Source organism: Loxodonta africana, chromosome 12 (genome assembly GCF_030014295.1).
Source record: "Loxodonta africana isolate mLoxAfr1 chromosome 12, mLoxAfr1.hap2, whole genome shotgun sequence".
Taxonomy (NCBI): domain Eukaryota; kingdom Metazoa; phylum Chordata; class Mammalia; order Proboscidea; family Elephantidae; genus Loxodonta; species Loxodonta africana.
This window is the reverse complement of record NC_087353.1, coordinates 66963116-66984189: the sequence shown is the minus strand read 5'-3', so window position 1 is coordinate 66984189 and position 21074 is coordinate 66963116. Positions and strand designations below refer to the sequence as shown.

The 21074-nt window shown below is 45.0% G+C and overlaps 1 protein-coding gene across 3 annotated transcripts in view; it reads left to right on the top strand.

Annotated features, from left to right (window-relative positions):
- Window positions 1-21074, top strand: part of CPPED1 (calcineurin like phosphoesterase domain containing 1) — a 150887-nt gene that overhangs the window by 93894 nt on the left and 35919 nt on the right. For 2 of the 3 annotated variants that reach the window (XM_064295611.1, XM_010597298.3), the window contains one exon: window positions 13407-13829. In XM_064295611.1, coding sequence (XP_064151681.1) covers window positions 13407-13829 — 423 coding nt within the window. Of the gene's footprint in view, window positions 1-13406; window positions 13830-15850; window positions 16076-21074 lie in introns of all 3 variants that reach the window. The other variant, XR_010323638.1, reaches the window with a different exon arrangement.

Here is a 21074-nt window from a genome sequence, read left to right as displayed (position 1 = left end):
TAAACTGAATGCTTCAAAGGCCAGGGTAGTTGGGGCGGAGCTTTGGGGACCATGGTTTCAGGAGACATCTAAGTCAATTGGCATAGTAAAATCTATTAAGAATACATTCTGCATCCCACCTTGGAGAGAGGAGTCTAGGGTCTTAAATGCTAGCAAGCAGCCATCTAAGATGCATCAATTGGTCTCAGCCCACCTGGATCAAAGGAAAATGAAGAACACCAAGGACACAAGGTAATTACAAGCCCAAGAGACAGAAAGGGCCACATAAACCAGAGACTACATCAGCCTGAGACCAGAAGAGCTAGATGGTGCCCGGCTGCAACCGATGACTGCCCTGACAGGAAACCCAACAGAGAACCCCTGAGGGAGCAGGAGAGCAGTGGGATGCAGACCCCAAATTCTCGTAAAAAGACCAGACTTAATGACCTGACTGAGACTAGAAGGACCTCGGAGGTCATGGTCCCCAGACGTTCTGTTGGCCCAGGACAGGAACCATCCCCAAAGCCAACTCTTCAGACTGAGATTGGACTGGACAATGGGTTGGAGAGGGATGCTGGTAAGGAGTGAGCTTCTTGGATCAGGTGGACACTTGAGACTATGTTGGCATCTCCTCCCTGGAGGGGAGATGAGAGGCTAGAGGGGGTAAGAAGCTGGCAAAATGGACAGGAGAAGAGGGAGTGGAGGGAGGGAGTGGGCTGTCTCATTAGGGGGAGAGCAATTGGGAGTATGTAGCAAGGTGTGTATAAGTTTTCGTGTGAGAGACTGACTTGATTTGTAAACTATGACTAAAAGCACAGTAAAAATCTTAAAAAAAAAACCTATGGGGCAGTTCTGCTTTGTTACATGGGGTCACTATGAGTCAGAATCAACTGGATGGCACCTAACAACAACGAACAAAAGAGAAGCTTATGTCTCTCTTTAGCTATAGTCTTGTTTCAATCCAAGTTGGCTTGCAGACACCACCACTGGATAGTCCCAGGCCCCATCCATCTTGCTGCTCTGCAGGGCCCAGGGTATCACCCTAGAATATGTGCCCAGGGAGGCTCGATGCCAGGCCTGCATTCCAGCCAGTAGGAAGAAGGAGAAGAGGAAGAAGAAAGCACAGCCCAGATGTTACATATCACTTCTGCTCATACCCCTTGGCCAAAATCAAGTTTCATGGCCAAGGAGGCTGAGAATATAAACTTTTTCATGGGCAGCTAAAAATCAGAATTTCTGTTACTCTCGGAGAAGGAAAGAACGGCTATTGAGGGACATCATTTCACAGGTGGGCATATAGGCGTTATGGGCATGTTTCCCCAACCATCTGCTTCCTCCTGTACTGGGTGACAAGGAGTAGGGACAGGCTTATGAAGTGTTTGCGCTTTGCCCTGATAGCGATGAAGAGCCATGGATGGGTTTTAATCAGAGGCGTGACATGCTGATGAGTTTCTCAAAAGAATGAGCATAGAAAAAGATTGAACATAGGGTCACCATATAACCAGGTAGTTTCGCTCCTATACCCAAGAGAAATAGAAACATACTTGCACACAAAAGTTTGAACATAAATGTCCATAGAAGCGTTATCCATAGTAGCCAAAAAGTGGAAACAACCCAAATGTCTATGAACTGATGAAAAGATCTATTCTATCCATACAATAGAATATTATTGGTCAATAAAGAGGAATGGAGTACTGATAGGTGCTACAACATGGAAGAACTTTGAAAACATTATGCTTAATAGAAGAAATCACTAACAAAATGTTACATATTGTATGGTTCTATGTATATGAAATATCTAGAACAGGCAAATCTATAGAAAATAGCTTAGTGGTTGCCTTGGGCTGGGGGGTTTGGCTGCAAACGGGTAAGAGGTTTCTTTTTGGGGTAATGAAAGTGTTCTCGTATTAATTGTGGTGATGGTTGTACAATTCTGTGAATATAGTAAAAACTATTGAAATGTATACCTTAAATGGGTGAATCATATGGTATGTGAATTTTCTCTCAATAAAGCTGTTATAAAAATATTTAATGGAGGGGGGAGAGGGAAAAAAATTATCTTAAAAGGCTCCTTAGGAGAATGATAACTAGGAAAAAAAAGGTTGAGAAACATGTATCACGTTGAGTCAGGTTGGAAATAATTAGCTAGATGAGACAACCACTTTTCTTCTTTTTTACTAGATTTCATTCAGGTCTCAAAATAATAGAGACCTGGTAGTTTTGCCCTGCTGCCTCTCAGACTCCCTAACATTGACTTTTGAAATCATCTGCCCTAGAACAAAGGTGTATTTATGGAACATGCAGTTATTTATACAGAACAAGTTTGCCCTGAGCACAAGTCCTTGTTACACAGGCAGTCTCCTACTTACAACAGGGTTCCTTTCCAACAACTGTGTCATAAGGCAGTTCTGCCGTAAGTCGAATACCTAATTTTTTCCTGGTTTTCATTATTATTGCTTTTTAGTATCTGTGTCTTTATAAATCTTTGAATATCCGTGAGTGAACATCTGAGAATGGTAACATCAGCAAGTTACGAGCTCTTACATTGTTTATAGTACATATTACTAACAATAAGATGTACCAAAAGTAACTGTCCTAAGTGCGGTTTGCTGTAACTCAAATATATCGTAAGTCGAGGACTACCTGTACGTTTTTTTGAAATGAATTTACTAGTTGTGAATTTAAAAAAATAACTTTTTTTAAAGCACCTTTTTGGTGCTCTTTTTTTTTTTCTTTCCCCTGTATTCTCACTTTCTTAGAGTGAAGAACTTCTACATTGGCCTTGTCATTTTTTTTTTTTTTGGTATTTGTTCCCATTAAAAGTATATTTATACTTGTTTACCTAACAAGATCTAATTTTAGTGTATTTGTCATTTTTTAAAATATCTCCATTTTTTTATTATAAAAGTAATTCACACTCATTATAAAAAATTCAAAACTTTACAGGAAAGCAAGTGTTTTCTGTCACTCCATTGCCAATAGATAACTACAATTAACAGTTTTGACATCTTTTTCTAGATCTTTTTATCTTTGAATATACTCACATATTGATTTATGTTAAACAAACTGATACCATATTAACCAGTTCTTTCAGCTCCCTGTTTTCACTTAGCAGTATCGCTTAGAAATGTATCCCTTGTCGGTAGCTTTGGGTCTGCTCCATTCTATTTAATGCCTGTGTATTATTTCAGAGGAAGGCCACATTATCAGTTCTCTCTTGATGAACATTTAAGCCATTTCAGATTTCATATCTTCTCAATTAATGCTACAATGAATAGTCATGTTTTACATACTTGTGTACATTTCTGTATGATAAATTCTTATAAATAGAATTGCCAGGCCACTAGATATAATGAATTTATTAGATTTTGCATTGGTATCTCCTAATTGCCCCCTGGAGGAAGTTTGAATTACTAAACTATGATCTTAACAGTATAGTAGATGCTTTGACTTGACTATTCTATTTCCAACTAACAAGTAAGCGAAGCCACCACCTCTAATTCTAGAGAACACATAGGGCTGGCACTGGAAATTCTTGTCTTTGGCATGTTTCACCCTCTGGACAAGTGTCTTAGTGCCATCTTATCCATTCATCCTTCTATCTGCAGGGCAGGTGTGGCCTCCGAGGACCACAAGCAGATGAGTTGCTGGGCACAGGTGATATTCACCCCACCATGTGCTGGGATGGTCGGCATAAAGGTGCATTCTCTTATCTTTCCTGCACAACTCAGGGCCAGTGGCAGCAGCACATGGGGGCCAATCTTACTGAGAATAAGGAGAATAGAAGGGAGATCTAAGATGACCGAAGATCTGGCATCACTTCTTCCGGCTTTTCACTGGGGAGGGACAATTAGGGAGAGGGAAAAGGAAGTTGAACACATGCTACATCCTGGGCACTTAAATGCCTGATCTCGTTTGTTTTCCAGCATCTCCATAATTGAGGTAATAAGATGTCTTTCTTAGGGGCTAGAAAACTGAGGCTCAGGGGGTAGCATGCCTGTCTTAGTTTTTGCCGCTGTAACAAAATAGCACAAGTGGATGGCTTTAACAAAGAAATTTACTCTCTCACAGTTCAGGAGACTAGAAGTCTGAATTCAGGGCACCAGCAAGGGGAAGGCTTTCTCTCTGTCAGTTCTGGGGAAAGGTGCTTGCCATCAGTCTTCCCCTGGTTTAGAAGCCTCTCAACACAGGGACCCCAGGTCCAAAAGACATGCTCTGCTCCCAGCTCTGTTTTCTTGGTGGTAGGAGGTCCCCCTGTCTCTGTACTCACTTCTCTCTTTTATATCTCCACAGAGATTGACTCAAGATACAACCTAATCTTGTAGATTGAATCCTGCCTCGTTAACATAACTGCCTCAATCCTGCCTCATTAGCATCATAGAGGTAGGATTTACAACACAGGAAAAATCACATCAGATGGCAAAATGGTGAACAGTCCCACAATACTGGGAATCATGGCCTAGCCAAGTTGACCCACATTTTTGGGGGACATAATTTGATCCATAACAATACCCAAGGGACATCTTTAATAAAAGGAATCTTTGGTCCTCTGAATTCCTGGCCTATGCCATTACCACTGCCCACCTTTGCTTCCCCTTGAAATGCCACCCCCAAGGGCATGCTCTGGGGACCTTCAGCACCTGTTTGAGATGATGGAGAATGTGGCTGCTTCCAGCCCCAGCCTCCCCTGAACTCCAGGCTCCCATACCCAGCTATCTTCTCAACATCGGAACTTGGAGAAGTCTTGTCATTGTTGTTAGCTGCCATCGGCTGGCTCATGATGACCATATGTAACACAGAATGAAATGTTGCCTTGTCCTGTGCCATCTTCACGATCATTGGTATGTTTGAGTCTATAGCTATGTGTTATTCCATCTCATTGAGGAGTTTCCTCATTTTGACTGACTCACTACAAAATATGATGTCCCTTTCTAGTGAGTGGTCTTTCCTAATGATGTGTCCAAAGTAAGCAAGACAAAGTCTCTCGTTATACATACATGATATTTTATATTGAAAAAGAGCTTTTGATTTCTACCTCCAACTTGTTTCTCTCTCAGTCTTTCCATGGTAATAAATGACAAGACCAACCTCCCAGTTCTTCAGATAGCAGGGAGTCATTTTTTAGTCCTTTTTCTCCTTTCTGAACCAATACAATAATGATTCCTGTCGTTCATTTCTACCTCCTAAATTATCTGTTAAATCCTGCTAGTTATACCTTCAGTTATTCTTTGCTAGTATATAGAAATACAATTGATTTTTGTTTATTGACATTTTATCCAGCAACCATACTAATCTGCCATATTAGTTTTAAGAGCTTTTGTTAGTTTTAGATTCCTTGGGATTTTCTATGTAGACAATCATATCTTCTGCGAATAGATGGTTTGTTTGATGTCTTCCTTTCCAATCTGTCTGCTTTTTATTTCTTTTTCTTGCCTTTTTGCACTGACTAAGACTTCCAGTATGATGTTGAAGACCAGTAATGAGAACAGACTGCTTTGTCCCTAGTAGTAAGGGGAAAGCATTCAGTCTTCCACCATTGAGAATGTTAGCCATAGGCTTTTTGTAGATATCCTTTATCAGGTTAAGGATGTTCACTTCCTAGTGTATTGAGAGATTTTATCAGACAATATATTTTAAGGCTATTCAGGGAAATAACCAACATCATAATTTCTGCATTAGTGAATATCAAGAGAAATGAATTACACATTTCATAGTACCATAAAAAACCCAGTTAAAATTGAATGTCAGAGAATGCAAGTATTCTGCAATTATCTTTATAGTACCTTTTACCTCTTGGTTTTACTGTAATTCCTTACATTTTTTAAATGTTACTAAAATGTTTTGAATACCTCATGACGGCTTTCCAAGCTACAACTGTCACTCCCATTCTCGGTTCTCTTTGGTGTGTGGCAGGTATGTGCTGACATTGGGGTCCCTGTCCCCTCAATACCCACTTATCAGCAGATACTGCCCTTTACCTTGAAGACCCCTGCCCTCCAGAACGATCCTTTTCTTTTCCTCCTCTGAGTCATTTCATGTCATGTTTCTTCCTTAGATAGATAGCTGCTGTCTGGTCGACTCCAACTCATGGAGACCTTATGTACAACAGAACAAGATGTTGCCTTGTCCTATTCATCCTCACAATCCCAGCATGTAGGAGTCCATCCTTGTGGCTGTTGTACCAATCCATCTCACTGAGGGTCTCCCTTGCCCTCACTGGCCCTCTATTTCACCAAATGTGATGTCCTCCTCCAGCAATTGATCCTTCCTGTCCAAAGCAAGCAAGTTGGACAGTGTTCTGTTGTGATCCATAAGGTTTTCATTGGCTAATTTTTGGAAGTAGATCACCAGGCCTTTTTTCCTGGTCTTTCTTAGTTTGGCAGCTCTGTTGAAACCTGTTCACCATAGGTGGCCCTGCTGATATTTGCGGTACTGGTGGCATAGCTTCCAGTGTCACAGCAACATACAGGGCACCTCAGTATGACCAGCTGACAGATGGGTGGTGTACTTTTTCCTTAGCCAAATTCTTTTCCTTTTTTCCCAGTCTTCCTATTGTTTCTGTATAAACATCTTTACTGTGAAGCCCAGGGCACTGCTTGATATGTAGGAAACTCATGGAAGTTTGTGTCCTTTGCAAGGTTTCCATTTTTTCTACACTTGATGTTTCTGGAGTCTTATTTGGCTTCAGTTTTCATACATTTGCTGCAGTATTATGACTGATTTTTAGGAAACTGTATAATGCTAAGGTGTCGCTGATATTCTGACCCTAAAGAGATTCTAATACACACAAATGGAGAACTTGGTGAACTTAGTGCAAATGTTTTTATTAAACGTGGCTTTTTGTAATCTAGAATTTACCCCTTCTCTTCTGAATTATTACCTAGAAACTACTTATATCCCAGGGGAATTTTTTTATTCCTTCAGGAATGATTTATTGTTACATGCACACTATGAGTCAGTGATAACAAGGCAGACTTTATTACCTTTGGGTGTGGAGGGTGGAGGGAAGACAGGTGGCATTTCCACCTATATGTTTTTGTCCCAGCCTCTGGAAATCATTATCTCCGAGGTGTGAGAACTATCATCTGCATTTTCCGCACCATGAGACCAGGGCTCCGGGAACCGAGTGACTAACCCAGCACCACACAACTGGGAAGGGGCAAGAGCCAAGGACCAGGCCCAGGTCTACTGACTGCAGACCCAGCATCCATGACTCCACCCCACTTTGTCTCCAGAGAAGCTGAGCAAGAGTAGTTCATCTTTGGTTGAGGGGATTCAGGGAAGGAGGGCTTTGTTTTTCCACAGGTTATTGGGAATGCATGTGATTTCCCCAAAAGCAGCATTTCTCTAAAGTTTGGAAAGAAATATCCCGTTCACACTTCTCCATTTTAATTTCCTTTGTGGACAGGTCTCCTTTTCAAGTCTTAAGTAAACCTTTCTTCTGAAGTGCTCATTTTTAAATTTTCTGTTTATGGTCACTATTTTCTTGAGAATTCCCTGTGTCAGCCTCAGTCTGCACAGGAAGTGCCATGATGAAATGCCCTTGGAAGTAAAGCCTGGGGGACACCATACCCCAGTGTGTTGTAAAGCCCTTGTCCAAGGGTCAGGGTGGCTGAGGGAAGCCCCTCTGAGAGCTTGGACCATGGTGTGTGGGTCATCACAAGGCCCTGTGAGGAGAGGCAGCACTCTGAGCCAGGTCATGGAGTTCGAATCTCGATTCCCCCACTTGTTGTCCACCTGCACCTCTCACAGCAGTGTCTGGCCCGTAGGAAGCATTAGGTGAATATTGGCGGTTACTGAGTATCTTAGTCATCTAGTGCTGCTATAACAGAAATACCACAAGTGGATGGCTTTAACAAACAGAAATTTATTTCTTCACAGTAAAGTAGGCTAAAAGTCCAAATTCAGCTCCAAGGAAAGGTTTTTTCTCTCTCGACTCTGGAAGAAGATCCTTGTTCTCAATCTTCCCCTGATCAGGGAGCTTCTCAGGTGCAGGGACCCCAGGTCTGAAGGACGCACTCTGCTCCTGGTGCTGCTTTCTTAGTGGTATGAGGTCCCCAACTCTCTGTTTGCTTCCCTTTGTTTTTATCTCTTGTAAGATAAAAGGTGGTACAGGCCACACCCCAGGGAAACTCCCTTTACATTGGATCAGTGATGTGACCTTAGTGAGGGTGTTACAATCCCACCCTAATCCTCTTTAACATAAAATTACAATCACAAAATGGAAGACAACCACACAGTCATGGCCCAGCCAAATTAATACACACATTTTGGGGGAGACATAATTCAGTCCATGACAGTGAGTATCAAAAAAAAAAACCCCATGTCGATATGAATGGAAAGAAGGGAAAACTAGGGGTGACTTTTAGGGTCTTTTAGGAAACCAGATGACAAATTAGCCTTGGTCCTTGGAGTCCCTTTGAGATGGTTTATCATCTTCAAGGGCACACAGGACTTGTCTTCCCCAAATTAACAGTACATTCACACAGGGAAATAAACAGCCAGTGGAGTCTTAGAGGGCTTGAGTAAGTCAACACAGATGCCCTTAGTCTGAGGTCAGCTAAAGAGGCAAAACCAATCAATGACAGGCTTGAACTGAGAGCCCAGGGCCCGCCAGGACCAGCAGGAGAGGGACACTGGCTGTGAGCAAACCTCCAGTGCCACCGCCCGAGAGGCCTCCTGGTCCCTTGTTCAGTCGGTCCCACAGTCCAGGGACCAGCAGTCTGCAGTCTCCAGCTCCCAGCCTTTCCCAAGCAGATTCTACTCATCCCCAGAGAGCAGGGGGGGAAATGCAGCCACCTGACTGGCTTCTTCTAAATCTCCTTCAGTCTTAGGATCCCGGGGCTAAAAGCACCTCCTCATTTTAACTTGAATTATTTTTGTTTGTTTTTAATTATGCAAATAGCACACAAGGTTGGAAAAGGGGAAGAAGAAAGGAAGGAAAAATAAAAACCTGTTTAAAGGGTTCTCAACCTTTTTAAACCAAGTATAAAAGTCTCTAACACTCCCCACTCCCATTTTCCATAGTTAACCACAGTTGCCAGTTCTCTTTGAGCCTCAGAAGTTTTATCCATAATATAAGAATATGTTATATACAGCTGCTAACCAAGAGGTAGGCAGTTCAAATCCACCAGGCGCTCCTTGGAAACTCTATGGGCCAGTTCTACTCTGTCCTATAGGGTCGCTATGGTCAGAATCAACTCAACGGCAGTGGTTTTTTTAATAAGAATATGTATAAGACTTTTTGGAACCCTGGCGGCGTAGTGGTGAAGAGCTTCAGCTGCTTACCAGAAGGTCAGCAGTTTGAATCCATCAGCCACTCCTTGGAAGCCCTGTGGGGCAGTTCTGCTCTGTCCTGTAGGGTCTCTGTGAGTTGGAATCTACCCAGCAATGTGTTTGGGTTTTCTTTTTTTTTTTTTGGTGTAAGCATTTTTATAAAAGTCACATATGATCCTATTCCTCCATGTCTTAGCTTTTTAACATAATATATTAAAGATCTTTCCATAGTATCAGTATAGAGTTACCTCTTTTCTTTTTGTTTATTTATTAGGATTAAATATTAAAATATTTCAGCAAGATACTGAAACTCGTAACTCTTATGCACTAACAACGTAGCTAAAAGAAAAATGACACAAAAGTTGACAATTACAAGGAGAGATGGGTTGATTCGTGATTACAGTGGAAACTTAACCAAGTCTCTTGGAAACTGATAGAGATCAAGTAGGCAAAAAAAAAAAAAGACATAGGAGATTTGAACCACACCAGTAACAAGTTTAATTGAGTGGAAATATGACGAACTCAGTATTCAGCAATTAGAGAAAGTACATTCTTTTTAAGCTCACCAGGAATATTTAGAAAAATGAACAAATACTTGGCTGTAAAGAAAATCTCATTAATAGTAATCTCCTAGTAGTTGTCTGAGCCCTGGTGGTGCAGTGGTTAAGAGCTCACTGCTAACCAAAAGGCCAGCAGTTCAAATCTACCAGCCATTCCTTGGAAACCCTATGGGGCAGTTCTACTCTGTCGTATAGGGCCTCTGTGAGTTGGAATTGACTGTACCGCAGTGGGTTTTATTTATTTATTTATTTTTGTAGTCATCATTTTTGAAATGGTTTTGTCTTTTTCCTCGATTTGTTTCCTGAGTTCTACTTAACCACTTCCTATGTCTCAGCTGCCTCTGTGGACCATCTGGCTCTCCATTCCTGCATTTCGGCTGTACAGTTTTCTTTCTTAGCTGTGATTGCTACATAAAGGCGTTTTTCTTTCTCTTTAATTCATGGTGAAATACTGGGTATGATTTGCATCTGCCCATGGCAGCGTTTTTCAGGTGAGTCTTCCTTACCCCTCGGGGAGCCGGGCTGCTGCTCTTCACTGTTTTCCTTCTGTCGTCTTCCCATGATGCTGCACATGTTCCTTGGGCCTAACATGGTGCTGGGGTTACATCGTTTCCCGGCTCTGCTCCCTCTACAGGACAAAAACATTCAACACAGGGGGGTGGGGATCTGTAATTTACTTCACAAATTATGACTCTCCAGCAGAGAGAAGGGTATGTGTCTGTTTGGTTCACAGCTTATCCCCAGTAACTAAACCAGTGCCTTATACATAACCAAAACCAAACCCATTGCCATTGAGCCGATTCCGACTCATAGCGACCCTGTAGGACAGAGTAGAACTGGCCCATAGAGTTTCCAAGGAGCACCTGGTGGATTCGAACTGCCGATCCTTTGGTTAGCAGCCGTAGCACTTAACCACTACACCACCAGGGTTTCCGCCTTATACGTAGTGGACACTTAATAAATATCTGTCAACTAAATTAGCATGGTAAATTAGCATGGGTAAATACCCCCCCAAAAAAGGAAACCCTGGGTAAATAGCTGCTGTCAAGTCAGCTCCAACTCATGGTGACACTACGCAGTATATACTAGTATACTAGTAGGGTATGGGGGATGTGCACTGCACCCCTGACACTGTCAGAGGGGGTGACATCAAAATGACCCCAGGGTCCATGGCAGCAGGTAGGCTGGTGTCATGGGGGAGGGGCTACCAAGGCAGTGACATCACCAGGGTTAGTGTCACCCATCACCCAGTGTGGTAACTCATCACCGCCCCCCACCCCCATTATCAGTGCCATAACTCATCACCACCCCCCATCCCTGTCACTAGTGGGGTGACTTGTCACCACACCTCCTGGCCCCCATCACCAGTGGGGTAACTTGTCACCCCCCCGCCATCATCACCAGGGGGTAATTCGTCGCCACCCTGTCCCCAGCCCCACCCCCCCTGCCACCATCACCCAGAGTAACTTGTCACCACCCCCCACTCCCATCACCAGTGCCATAACTCATCACCACCCCCTACCCGTCACTAGTGAGGTAACTTGTCACCACCCTCCCCGGCCCCCATCACCAGGGGGTAACTCATCACCACCCCCCTCCCCCGTCACCAGTGCAGTAACTCACCACCACCACCCCCGCCCCCATTACCAGGGGGTAACCCACCACCACCCCTGCCCCTGTCACCAGTGCAGTAACTTGCTACCAGCCCCTTCTCACCCACCATTTGGGCAAAGAGGAGGGTCTCTACCTTGGCCAATAGGAGAGTGGAGGAGCTGTGGGGAACCATGGAGGAGGGGAAGGGCTGGAAAGGACGGGGGCCACTTTGCCCACAGAAGCGGGGGTTGCTGACCAGGCCACCTATGGGTGGGGGGGAGGGGTGGTGGCGGTGGTGTAACACCAAGAGTTAACCATTCTGGGCGATACCAACCCTAGTGATTGCCACTGACCCTACATACACTGGAATGAAACGTCTGGTTCTGAGTTATCCTCACAATTGCCAGCATGTGAGAGTGCATTGTTGTGGCTGCTGTACCAATCCATCTCACTGAGGATCTCCCTCACCCTCACTGGCCCTCTACTTCATCAGACATGATGTCTTCTACCATCGATTGATCCCTCCCAATGACATGTCCAAAATAAGGGAGTCAGACACTGTACTATTGCGAAGCATAAGATTTTCATTGACTAATTATCAGAAGTAGACCATCAGGCCTTCCTTCCTAGTCTGTCTTAGTCTGGAAGCTCCTCTGAAATCTGTATACTGTGAGTGACCCCTGACGATATTTGAAATATTGGTAACATAGCTTCCAGCATGACAGCAACATGCAAGCCACTACAGTATGACAAACTGACAGGTGGTGGAAATTAGCATAGAGGGGCTCAAAAAACATGTGGATTTGAATTGATCACTTCAAAACCCATTTGTTAAAGCTTTTAATATGTTGTTACAGGAGGTATGGAGGGTAAGACCCTAAGGGAGGAAGATCCTGGTTTCCCACACACTTTCCAACTCTTTGTCTAAACAGTCATCACCATTTTGAATTCCCTGTGTTGGGAAATACCCTTAACATGAAGATGTTTACCCTGCACTTCTTGCACTGGTGCTGGCAATATAAAGCACCTCTTTTTCTTTGGTCGGGCATTTGGCAAGATGCACGTGCCATTTCATGTACCCATTCAGTTTCTAAGAATGTATCCCACGAAGATGCTCACAGAGTCTGCAGGGCCATGTGTCTACGGATGTATATTGTAAACTGGTCAGAAAAAAACCTGAGTAGTTTTCGGTTAAAGAGCCTTGGTGGTGGAGTGGGTAAAGCGATTGACTGCCGGCTGAAAGACTGGCGGTTCCCAACCACCAGCGGCTCCATGGGAGAAAAATGTGGCAGTCTGCTTCTGTAAAGATTTACAGCCTTGGAAACCCTCTGGGGTCACCATGAGTAGGAATCGACTGGACAACAGTAGGGCTTTGAGTTGGGACTAGTTTTTAAAGCTGCCTCCAGGCACCAGAGGGGGTGCATAGGATGGCCCATTGAGATATGAGGAGAAAAAGCAGAACTATTTCTATTTACTTTCCATCTAAAATGAAGCTTCACTAATGTTGAATGTTGGGGTCCCTGTGTGATGCAAATGGTTAATGCACTTAGCTGCTCACTGAAAGTTTGGCAGTTCAAGTTTACCCAAAGGTGCCTCAGAAGAAAGGCCTGGTGATCTGCAAATCACCCATTAGAAACCTTATGGAACGCAATTCTGCTCTGACATGTGGGGCGACCACGCATGAGAATCTCTCCATGGTGACCTGTTGGTTAGTACTGAATGTTAAGATTGATTCCATGTTGTCACCTGATCAGTTGTGTCAGATGACTGAAAAGACATTGGATTGCCACGGCCTGAACAAAGGATAGGAGTTCCTCAACTCAGCGGGACTGGCAGTGACTCCCAGCTCACTTGTTGATTTGCGTTTAGCTATTACTACATTTTGCAGTTTCCATGTGCCTGGTTGAGTGAATTCGAGGTTATTCTGTCTTTCATCTCATGTTAGTAAATGCACAGGCAGCCTTCAGCCCACCTTAGAACCTAACCTTGCTCTTCCAGGAACGCCCTGGCGGCAGGAGCAGACGGAGGACCTGCAGCGGGTGCTCAAGGAGCTTGACAGGGAGATCCCGCTGGTCTTCGTCAGCGGCAACCACGACATTGGCAACGTCCCCACAGCCGAGTCCATCGCGGAGTTCTGTCAGACCTGGGGAGACGACTATTTCAGCTTCTGGGTCGGGGGTGTCCTGTTCCTTGTCCTCAATTCCCAGTTCTTCTACGATGCCTCCAGGTGCCCTGCCTTGAAGCAGGCCCAGGATCAGTGGCTGGACGAGCAGTTGAGCATCGCAGGGGAACACCAGTGCCAGCACAGCGTTGTCTTCCAGCACATTCCACTGTTCCTCCAGAGCATCGACGAAGACGACGACTACTTCAACCTCACCAAGTCGGTTCGGCAGGAGATGGCAGACAAGTTCACCAAAGCAGGTAGAGGCCCTGGGACCACAGCTGTCTGGGTGGGAGGGCAGTCTGGAGAAGAGGTTTCCAGATCTTTCTTCTTCCCTCTGCAGCCTGGCAGAGGGAAGAGAGAGAACAGGACATGGGGCAGAACTGGGTTCTGGGGATCCCAGCTCTGTCACTCACTAGCTGTATGGCCTTGCACAAGCTACTAAGCCTTCTGAGCCTCAGCTTCCACATCTGTGAAATGGGAATAGTAGTAGCTCTGTCATAGGATGACTATGAGGATTCACTGAGAAGAGTCCTGTGAAGCATTCAGAGCAGCCCCTAGCCTAGCTGGTGCTCACAGTGGAGGGGTGGGGAGTTCCAGGGGTGGGATCAGGGGGTGGGTCTGAAGGCGGCTGCTTGTGCCTCAGGAGATGCAAAGACGCAGGGGCATCTTTTCTCATTTCTCCAGGAAGAGGGAACTTGCTCAAGGACAGGCAGTCTGTAAGAGCCAACCCTCCCACCAGTATTACTGAGATGTGAACGGGGAAACCCTGGAAGTGGCTTTAATGGGCAGGGGCAGGGCCTTCATCATTTGCTTTAGTGAGGTAGGCTAAGCCCTCTTCTAGAATCAGGGGAGGGAGAAGTGTGTTTAGTCCAGTCTCACCCTGCTACAGATTTTTAGTTAATCATGCATTTGACACGTGTGCACACACAAAATAACGGTACTCCATTTTTTTTTTTTTTTTTGACGAGGTGTCAGGGTCTGACTGCCTTGCACATGGCACTAACCCATACACCCAGTTTCTCCCCCGTGGTCACACCTACAGCACCCAGCTCACAAGAAATGGTATGTTCTAAGCTACTCCTGCAGGCCCCAGAGACTTAACAGGGTTCCAGTGTTGACAACTGTGTGTCCTTGCTTTGGTCCTAATTCCTCCTTCTGGATCTTTCCAGAGCGTGTTTTATTCTCTTCTAGAATTTAAATATATTTATGTATTTATTATGGGGTGGGGAGAGAAACATCCCGACCCCAGTAGCAAGCATTCCCTTAAAAAATAAAAGCCACCAACTCTTCTTTTCATCTTTGTACATGAAATGTGTTAGCATTTACTTGTGCAAAGTACAATAGGACTTTCTGTGTTTTAGAGACATTTTACGAAAAGCTTGCATAATTGGAGGCATTTTCCAGCTGTTCCACAGAGATGAAGTTGGAAAACTTCTATTACGCTCTTTGAAATTTTATACCGTGCTTGAGCTGGTGTGGAAAACCATTCTGGTGACAAGGAAATGAAGTGTCAAGATGGCATCAGCACCACCACAAAGACTAATTTTAACAGAATAATGCCAAAGAGAACATTTAATGCCACTGGAACGATTCCTTTCACATCTGATGTTAAGTGGTGCGCATGCCGTTCTTGTGACTACTGCCATTTCTTCTCCACGCTTGGAAACCAGTTTCTCAATGGCACACGGTTCTGGGTTTCCCGTTGTTTAAAAAAAAGATGAAGTTGACTCTGACTCATGGCGACCCCATGTGTGTCAGAGTAGGACCGTGCTCCATAGGGTTTTCAGTGGCTGATTTTTCAGAAGTAGATCACCAGGCCTTCTAAGGCACCTCTGGGTAGATTCAAACCTCCAGCTTTTTGGTTAGCAGCTGAGCATGTTAACCATTTGCACCACCCAGGGACTCACCATCACAGAACGAACGGTACCTGCAAGCTCCCCAGATACTGAGACCAGAGACATTTAGAGGGAAGACTGTAAGCAAGTTCCTTCTTTCTGGAGAAATGAGAAAAGACCCCCTGTGCCTTTACTTCTCCTGAGGCACAAGCAGCCACCTTCAGACCCACCCCCTGATCCCACCCCTGAAACTCCCCACCCCTCCACTGTGAGCACCGGCTAGGCTAGTGGCTGCTCTGAGTGCTTCACAGGATTCTTCTCAGTGAATCCTCACAGCCAACAGGGCTCCAACAGGGCCTCTTGGGAAGAAGCCTACTAACCACCCAGCAAGAGTCCTGGAGTATGACATTCTTTCGGGGTGTACCAACCAGCTCCCCCTTCAGGCCCACAGCCCAGCAAGCTCAAGAACCAGATTTTCTGGAACACCCTGTCTGTGTCTACGAGGTGAACTCAAATGATCACAGCCCGCAGAGACTAATATCTACAACCAGAATCCCAGTTGATTAACGTAGAGCAAGACTGAGCCATTCCCATCAACACCAGCGGTGCAGCCTCTTCTCCGAGGCAGAGCTACATGGAAAGCCAGATTATCATCAGAAGCTTGCTTGGTAAGCATGAGGCAGAGCAGGCGAGTTAGTGTTCTCATTCTACTCCTGATGGCATCAGGCCCTAGAGCCCTGATGAAGCCACCTCCAGTAGAGGTCGTCTTGCCTGGTTGGACCCTTATCTTTCAAGTCCCTTTAATTCTACCTTGTTAATATTGCTCCTGGGGGAAGTAGTGGTTCAGTGGTAGAATTCTCACCTTGCATGAAGGAGACCTGTGTTCAATTCCCGGCCAATGCGCCTCGTGCGCAGCCACCACCCATCTGTTAGTGGAGGCTTGCATGTTGCTGTGATGCTGAACAGGTTTCAGCAGAGCATCCAGACTAAGACAAACTGGGAAGAAAGACTTGGCGATCTGCTTCTGAAAATCAGCCAGTGAAAACCCTGTGGATCATAATGGTCCAATGCACAACCAACCATGGGGGTGGCACAGAACTGGGCAGAGTTTTGTTCCCTTCTGCATGGGGTCACCTTGAGTTGGGGGCTGACTCAACAACAGCAGCTAACAACAATATTGCCCCAGTCTGTCCTCTTCTTTAGGCTACCATCCTCACTCATTTGGGTCTTAGTAGCGTCTTCAACCTGGTCTCCCTGCATCCACTCATGGCCCCATTCCAGTCCATTCTCCATGTAGCAGCCAGAGGGGCGTGTTGCTGCAAGGCCTCGAACCCTTCTGAGGCCCCCATCACGCCAGGAGAAGGCCCAGCTCTCTGCCGTGGTGTCCAGCGCTCTTCCGCATCTTCTATGCCTTCTGCAGCCTCTTGTTTTTCGCCTGGCCAACACCTACTAACCTTGACAGCTTCTGCATGAGGTACCCCCACCTGGCCCCAGGTTTGCTCCTCAGCTCTCCTTGATCCCAGCAGTTGTGAAACTGATCCATAAGTGTTGACTTGTCTGAAGATTGAAGTGTTTCCTTGTCTGAATCCCCCACTAGAATATCAGTTCCTTGAGGACAGGGACTATGTTCTCTTCATCTCTGCGTGCAGAAGGCCTGGCTCAGGTTTTAGCTCATAGCAAATGCTTAATCATTGTTTGTAGTGATTGAAGGAATCACATCATTGACTTGGTCCCCTCCCTGTTGGCCAACTGACAGCTCACTTGTTAAGTACCCCCTGCATGCCAGACCAGTCCATGCACTCACGGTGCTCACAGGCCCAGCCTCTCAGGCTCACATCATGTGGCCTTGAAGCCCTTCAGTCTTTGGTATCCTCTGCTCCGCTCCAGATGCTGGCCTTCCAGGTTCACACCCACAGAGCAGTCTGTTTCCCATCATCTACCCCCTGCAGGGCCTTCAGGTAGGAAAGGCATCCTCTTCTTGGCCACCTTGAGATCATCACCTAAACCTACTTACCAGGGAAAAGCAGAGGTAGGTGCCCTTCCTGCAGTCACCTGTCAATGTTGGTAGCTTGCCAAACCAGGTCCCTTGTTTAATGGCATTTGAAACACAGAACAAGCCATGGGCAATGTGAGCAAGATACCAGAGTCAGATGTGGACACGGCTCTGGTGCAGGCTGAGGGACCTGTTCAGTGTGAAAGCATGGGTAGGGGGGCTCTCATGGGGGTTGTCAGAGTCCATGATTCAGGAATGCAGAAAATTGCTTGGGTCACAGCAGCATAATTTGAATTCATTTTGGAAAGCCAGAAGTTCAGGTGATATTTTATAAAATAGATTAACGTAAAGACCATGATAAAATGGGGGGTGATGATGACAGATGGTATTTAATATTGCCTCTGGCTTCCCTGCCCCACCGCACCCCACCCCAGCAATGTTATTCCTTAATACTATTTCAGTCTCATCTATCTCCTGTGCTGAAATGCCAGTACTCAGAAATATGTCAAAAGCTCATCAGAATATCAGGGTAGCTTTTAATTATGATAATTGTGTTGTTATAAAATATCCTTTTAAAGAGCATATCCCTCCCCAAGCCACCGTGGAGGTAAAACCCAGCTTCCTTCCAGCAAGCTTAATGAATAATTCTGAATCACTGTGTGGGATGAAGAAATGATTTAATAACGAACATCAACAATCAGCTCATACTGTTGTGTTAATTTCTTTAAATGGGATGAGGTAAATGAGGAGGAGGGGGTGTCACTATACAATGGGCTGCCTGGTGTGCAGGGATAGTTCTCCCTATCGAGCCCCACCAGCTTTCCAAAGCTTCTGTTTCTGTAGAAACGGATGCATTCCGTTTCTACTTTTGAAGCTTATGAAAAACCTTTGTATGATACAAAAACACTGTGAATAGTCAGTACAAATAAACAGTTATCAGGGCAGGACAGATGCGCAGATGTGGCGCGGCACCCATTATTTTCTGTCTGGCTTTCCTCTGCCTGTGGATAATCAATTTCATCACGTCCCCCCGATGTGGAAATTGGTTTTCCCCTTAATTCACCTGGTACCTGGTTGGAGTTGCAAAGACAGAGAGTGTACACTGAAATTCTGGTTGAACCTGGACATTGCCTCCGCCCCTCATGCTTTTTCCAGCAAAAGGTTAATATGTGACCCAGTTAATACGGATTCCAATTTGAAAACTCCGTCGTAAAAAACAAAACTCTAGCTCTTCTAACTTACCGTGTTTCCCTCAGTGTCTCGATACCATTTTTCTATTCTCCACATGCAGATTAGAACTGTGTATTAGAGAGCCCAGAGCAAATTTGGCAATTACAAAAAATCCCAGTAAGTTGATCTTTCCTGCAGAAGTTAATGAGTTAGAGTTTCACAGAATTAGAGTTTCGTCTCCAGTGTTTATGCTCTTTTTTTAAATTAGAAAAAGAGCGAGATCTTAGCCCCCGGTTATGGTTTTAGAACTTCAGAGTTTTAAAGAACCAAAGAGTCAGGTTTCCACAGTCCACTTTACAGGAAAAATAAAACAGCAAAACCTACTGGAACGTCTTACTGAGCTGCAGTAAAATTATTTGTTTACACCCTGATTCCTCTATTAGATTATAAATGCCAGGAAATAGGATCCCAGCTTTATTCACCTCTGTAAGCCCAGCCCTTAGCTAAGACTGGCACGCAGTGGTTAAATGGAATCAGATTAAACTCAGCGCAAAATCTGACCATCGGCAGCTCCTAGGTAATAACCATAATACGGATGGGAAATGCCTGGCTTAAAGCAGGGGCCAGCAAACTTTTTCTATAAAGGGCCAGATAGTAAATGTTTTTGGCTTTGTGGGCCAGATGGTCTGTTGCACCACTCAACTCTGCCGTTGTAGCACAAAAGCAGCCACAGATAATGTATAAATGAATGGGCATGGCTGTGTTCCAATAAAACTTTATTTATAAAAACAGGCACTGGGCCTGGGAGCCATCATTTTCCAGCCCTTGGCTTGGAGAAATTTCCCATTGCAGTGTGACACTCCTGATCTGCCCTGAAACCTTGTCCACACTACATATATGTCTAATTCTGGGGTGCTCCTGGTGACCCCATTGTGGAAGCTGTCTGACTCACTGAATTATCTGCCCAGAAATTGCCTTTTCTGGTTCCTCAGTGGAGGGAGGCACATATTCCATTGGGAGCGCATGATGTGATCCTGAGGGGTTGGCTACCGGGGTACACTTAAAATATTTAATGTTGTGGCTGTTGTTAGCAGCTGTCAAGCCGCTTTGCCCACCCCCTGACTCATAGCGACCCCCCACATAATGGAATGCAATGAAAACACTGCCTACTGCTGTGCCACATCTGTCCCATGATTGGTTGCAAGTCAGACCGTTGTGATCCACAGGGTTTTCACTGGCTGATTTTCTGAAATAGATTGCCAGGCCTTTCTCCCTAGTCCATCTGAGCCTGGGAGCTCCACTGAAACCTATCTAGCAACATGCAAGCTGCCCCCGCCGATACGCAGGTGATGGCTACACATGAGGTGCATTGGCCAGGAATCGAACCCGAGTGATTCTCCAGCGTGAAAGGCTACAGTTCTACCACTAAACCTCCACTGCTTCCAAAAGGCTTAATTTTAAAATGTATTAGAAAAAAACATAACCAGCGTGCCAATGTAAAGCAAATATTAAGTTAATAGTATGGATAGTAGGTTGATAAGGCAATACGTGAAGGTAGTGTGGGGGTAACTGACGTTTGGAGCAGGATGGGCATGCCAACAGAGCATAGCAGTTAAACAGTCAGGTTTCAGCTTTGAACCAGCCTGGATTCAAATCCTCTTGGGCTACTGCCTAGCGAAGTGACTTCAGATAAGCTACTGAATGTCTTTCTACCTTAGTTTTCTCACCTGTAAACTGACAGCATTCATCCCAGCCTCACAGTCATCTGGTGGCACAGTGGTTAAGCTCTTGGCTGCTGACAGAAAGGTCAATAGTTCGAACCCACCAGCCGACCCACAGAGAAAGAAGTGGCAGTCTGCTCCCGTAAAGATTATATACAGCCTTGGAAACCCTATGGGGCAGTTCTCTGTCCTGTACGGTTGCTGTGAGTCAGAACTGACTTGACAGCAGTGGGTTTTTTCCTGACCTCATAAGGTTGATGTGAAAATCAAATAAGACGACGTGTGTATAAAAGCACATAGCACCATGCCTGGGTTGGCAGAGAGTTGCTGCTGAGCGCTCAGGGCGGGCAAGTTTGTTAGTCAGTCTCTGCCTTCAGCCATTGGCTGGAGCAGTGTTTCTCACACCGGGGGCTGGCGGGAAAGTGTTCCAGATCCTCTTGCAGGGGTGTACCTGAGAATTTTGAGACAAGAAGAGGCATGTCCACTTTGGGGACTTTATGAATGAAAAAAGAAGAAATTATTGACTCTTCGTAATGCAAACTACAGGAAGCAAAGCTGGACAAAAATCCTGTTGGTCCCTAGGGTGAGCCAGAAGACAGACTGTACCTCACTCACCAAGTCTGAGATTTTTCAGGGTGGATAAGGAACATGTGCAATTTTTAGTTTTATCAAAGGAGTATTTGTTAAAAAGGTTGGGAGGCACTGAACTGGACAAAAACTCCTGTTTAGTGATATAATTTGACTCTTTATTTAAATATTTTATTGTGTTTTTTGTGAAGGCTT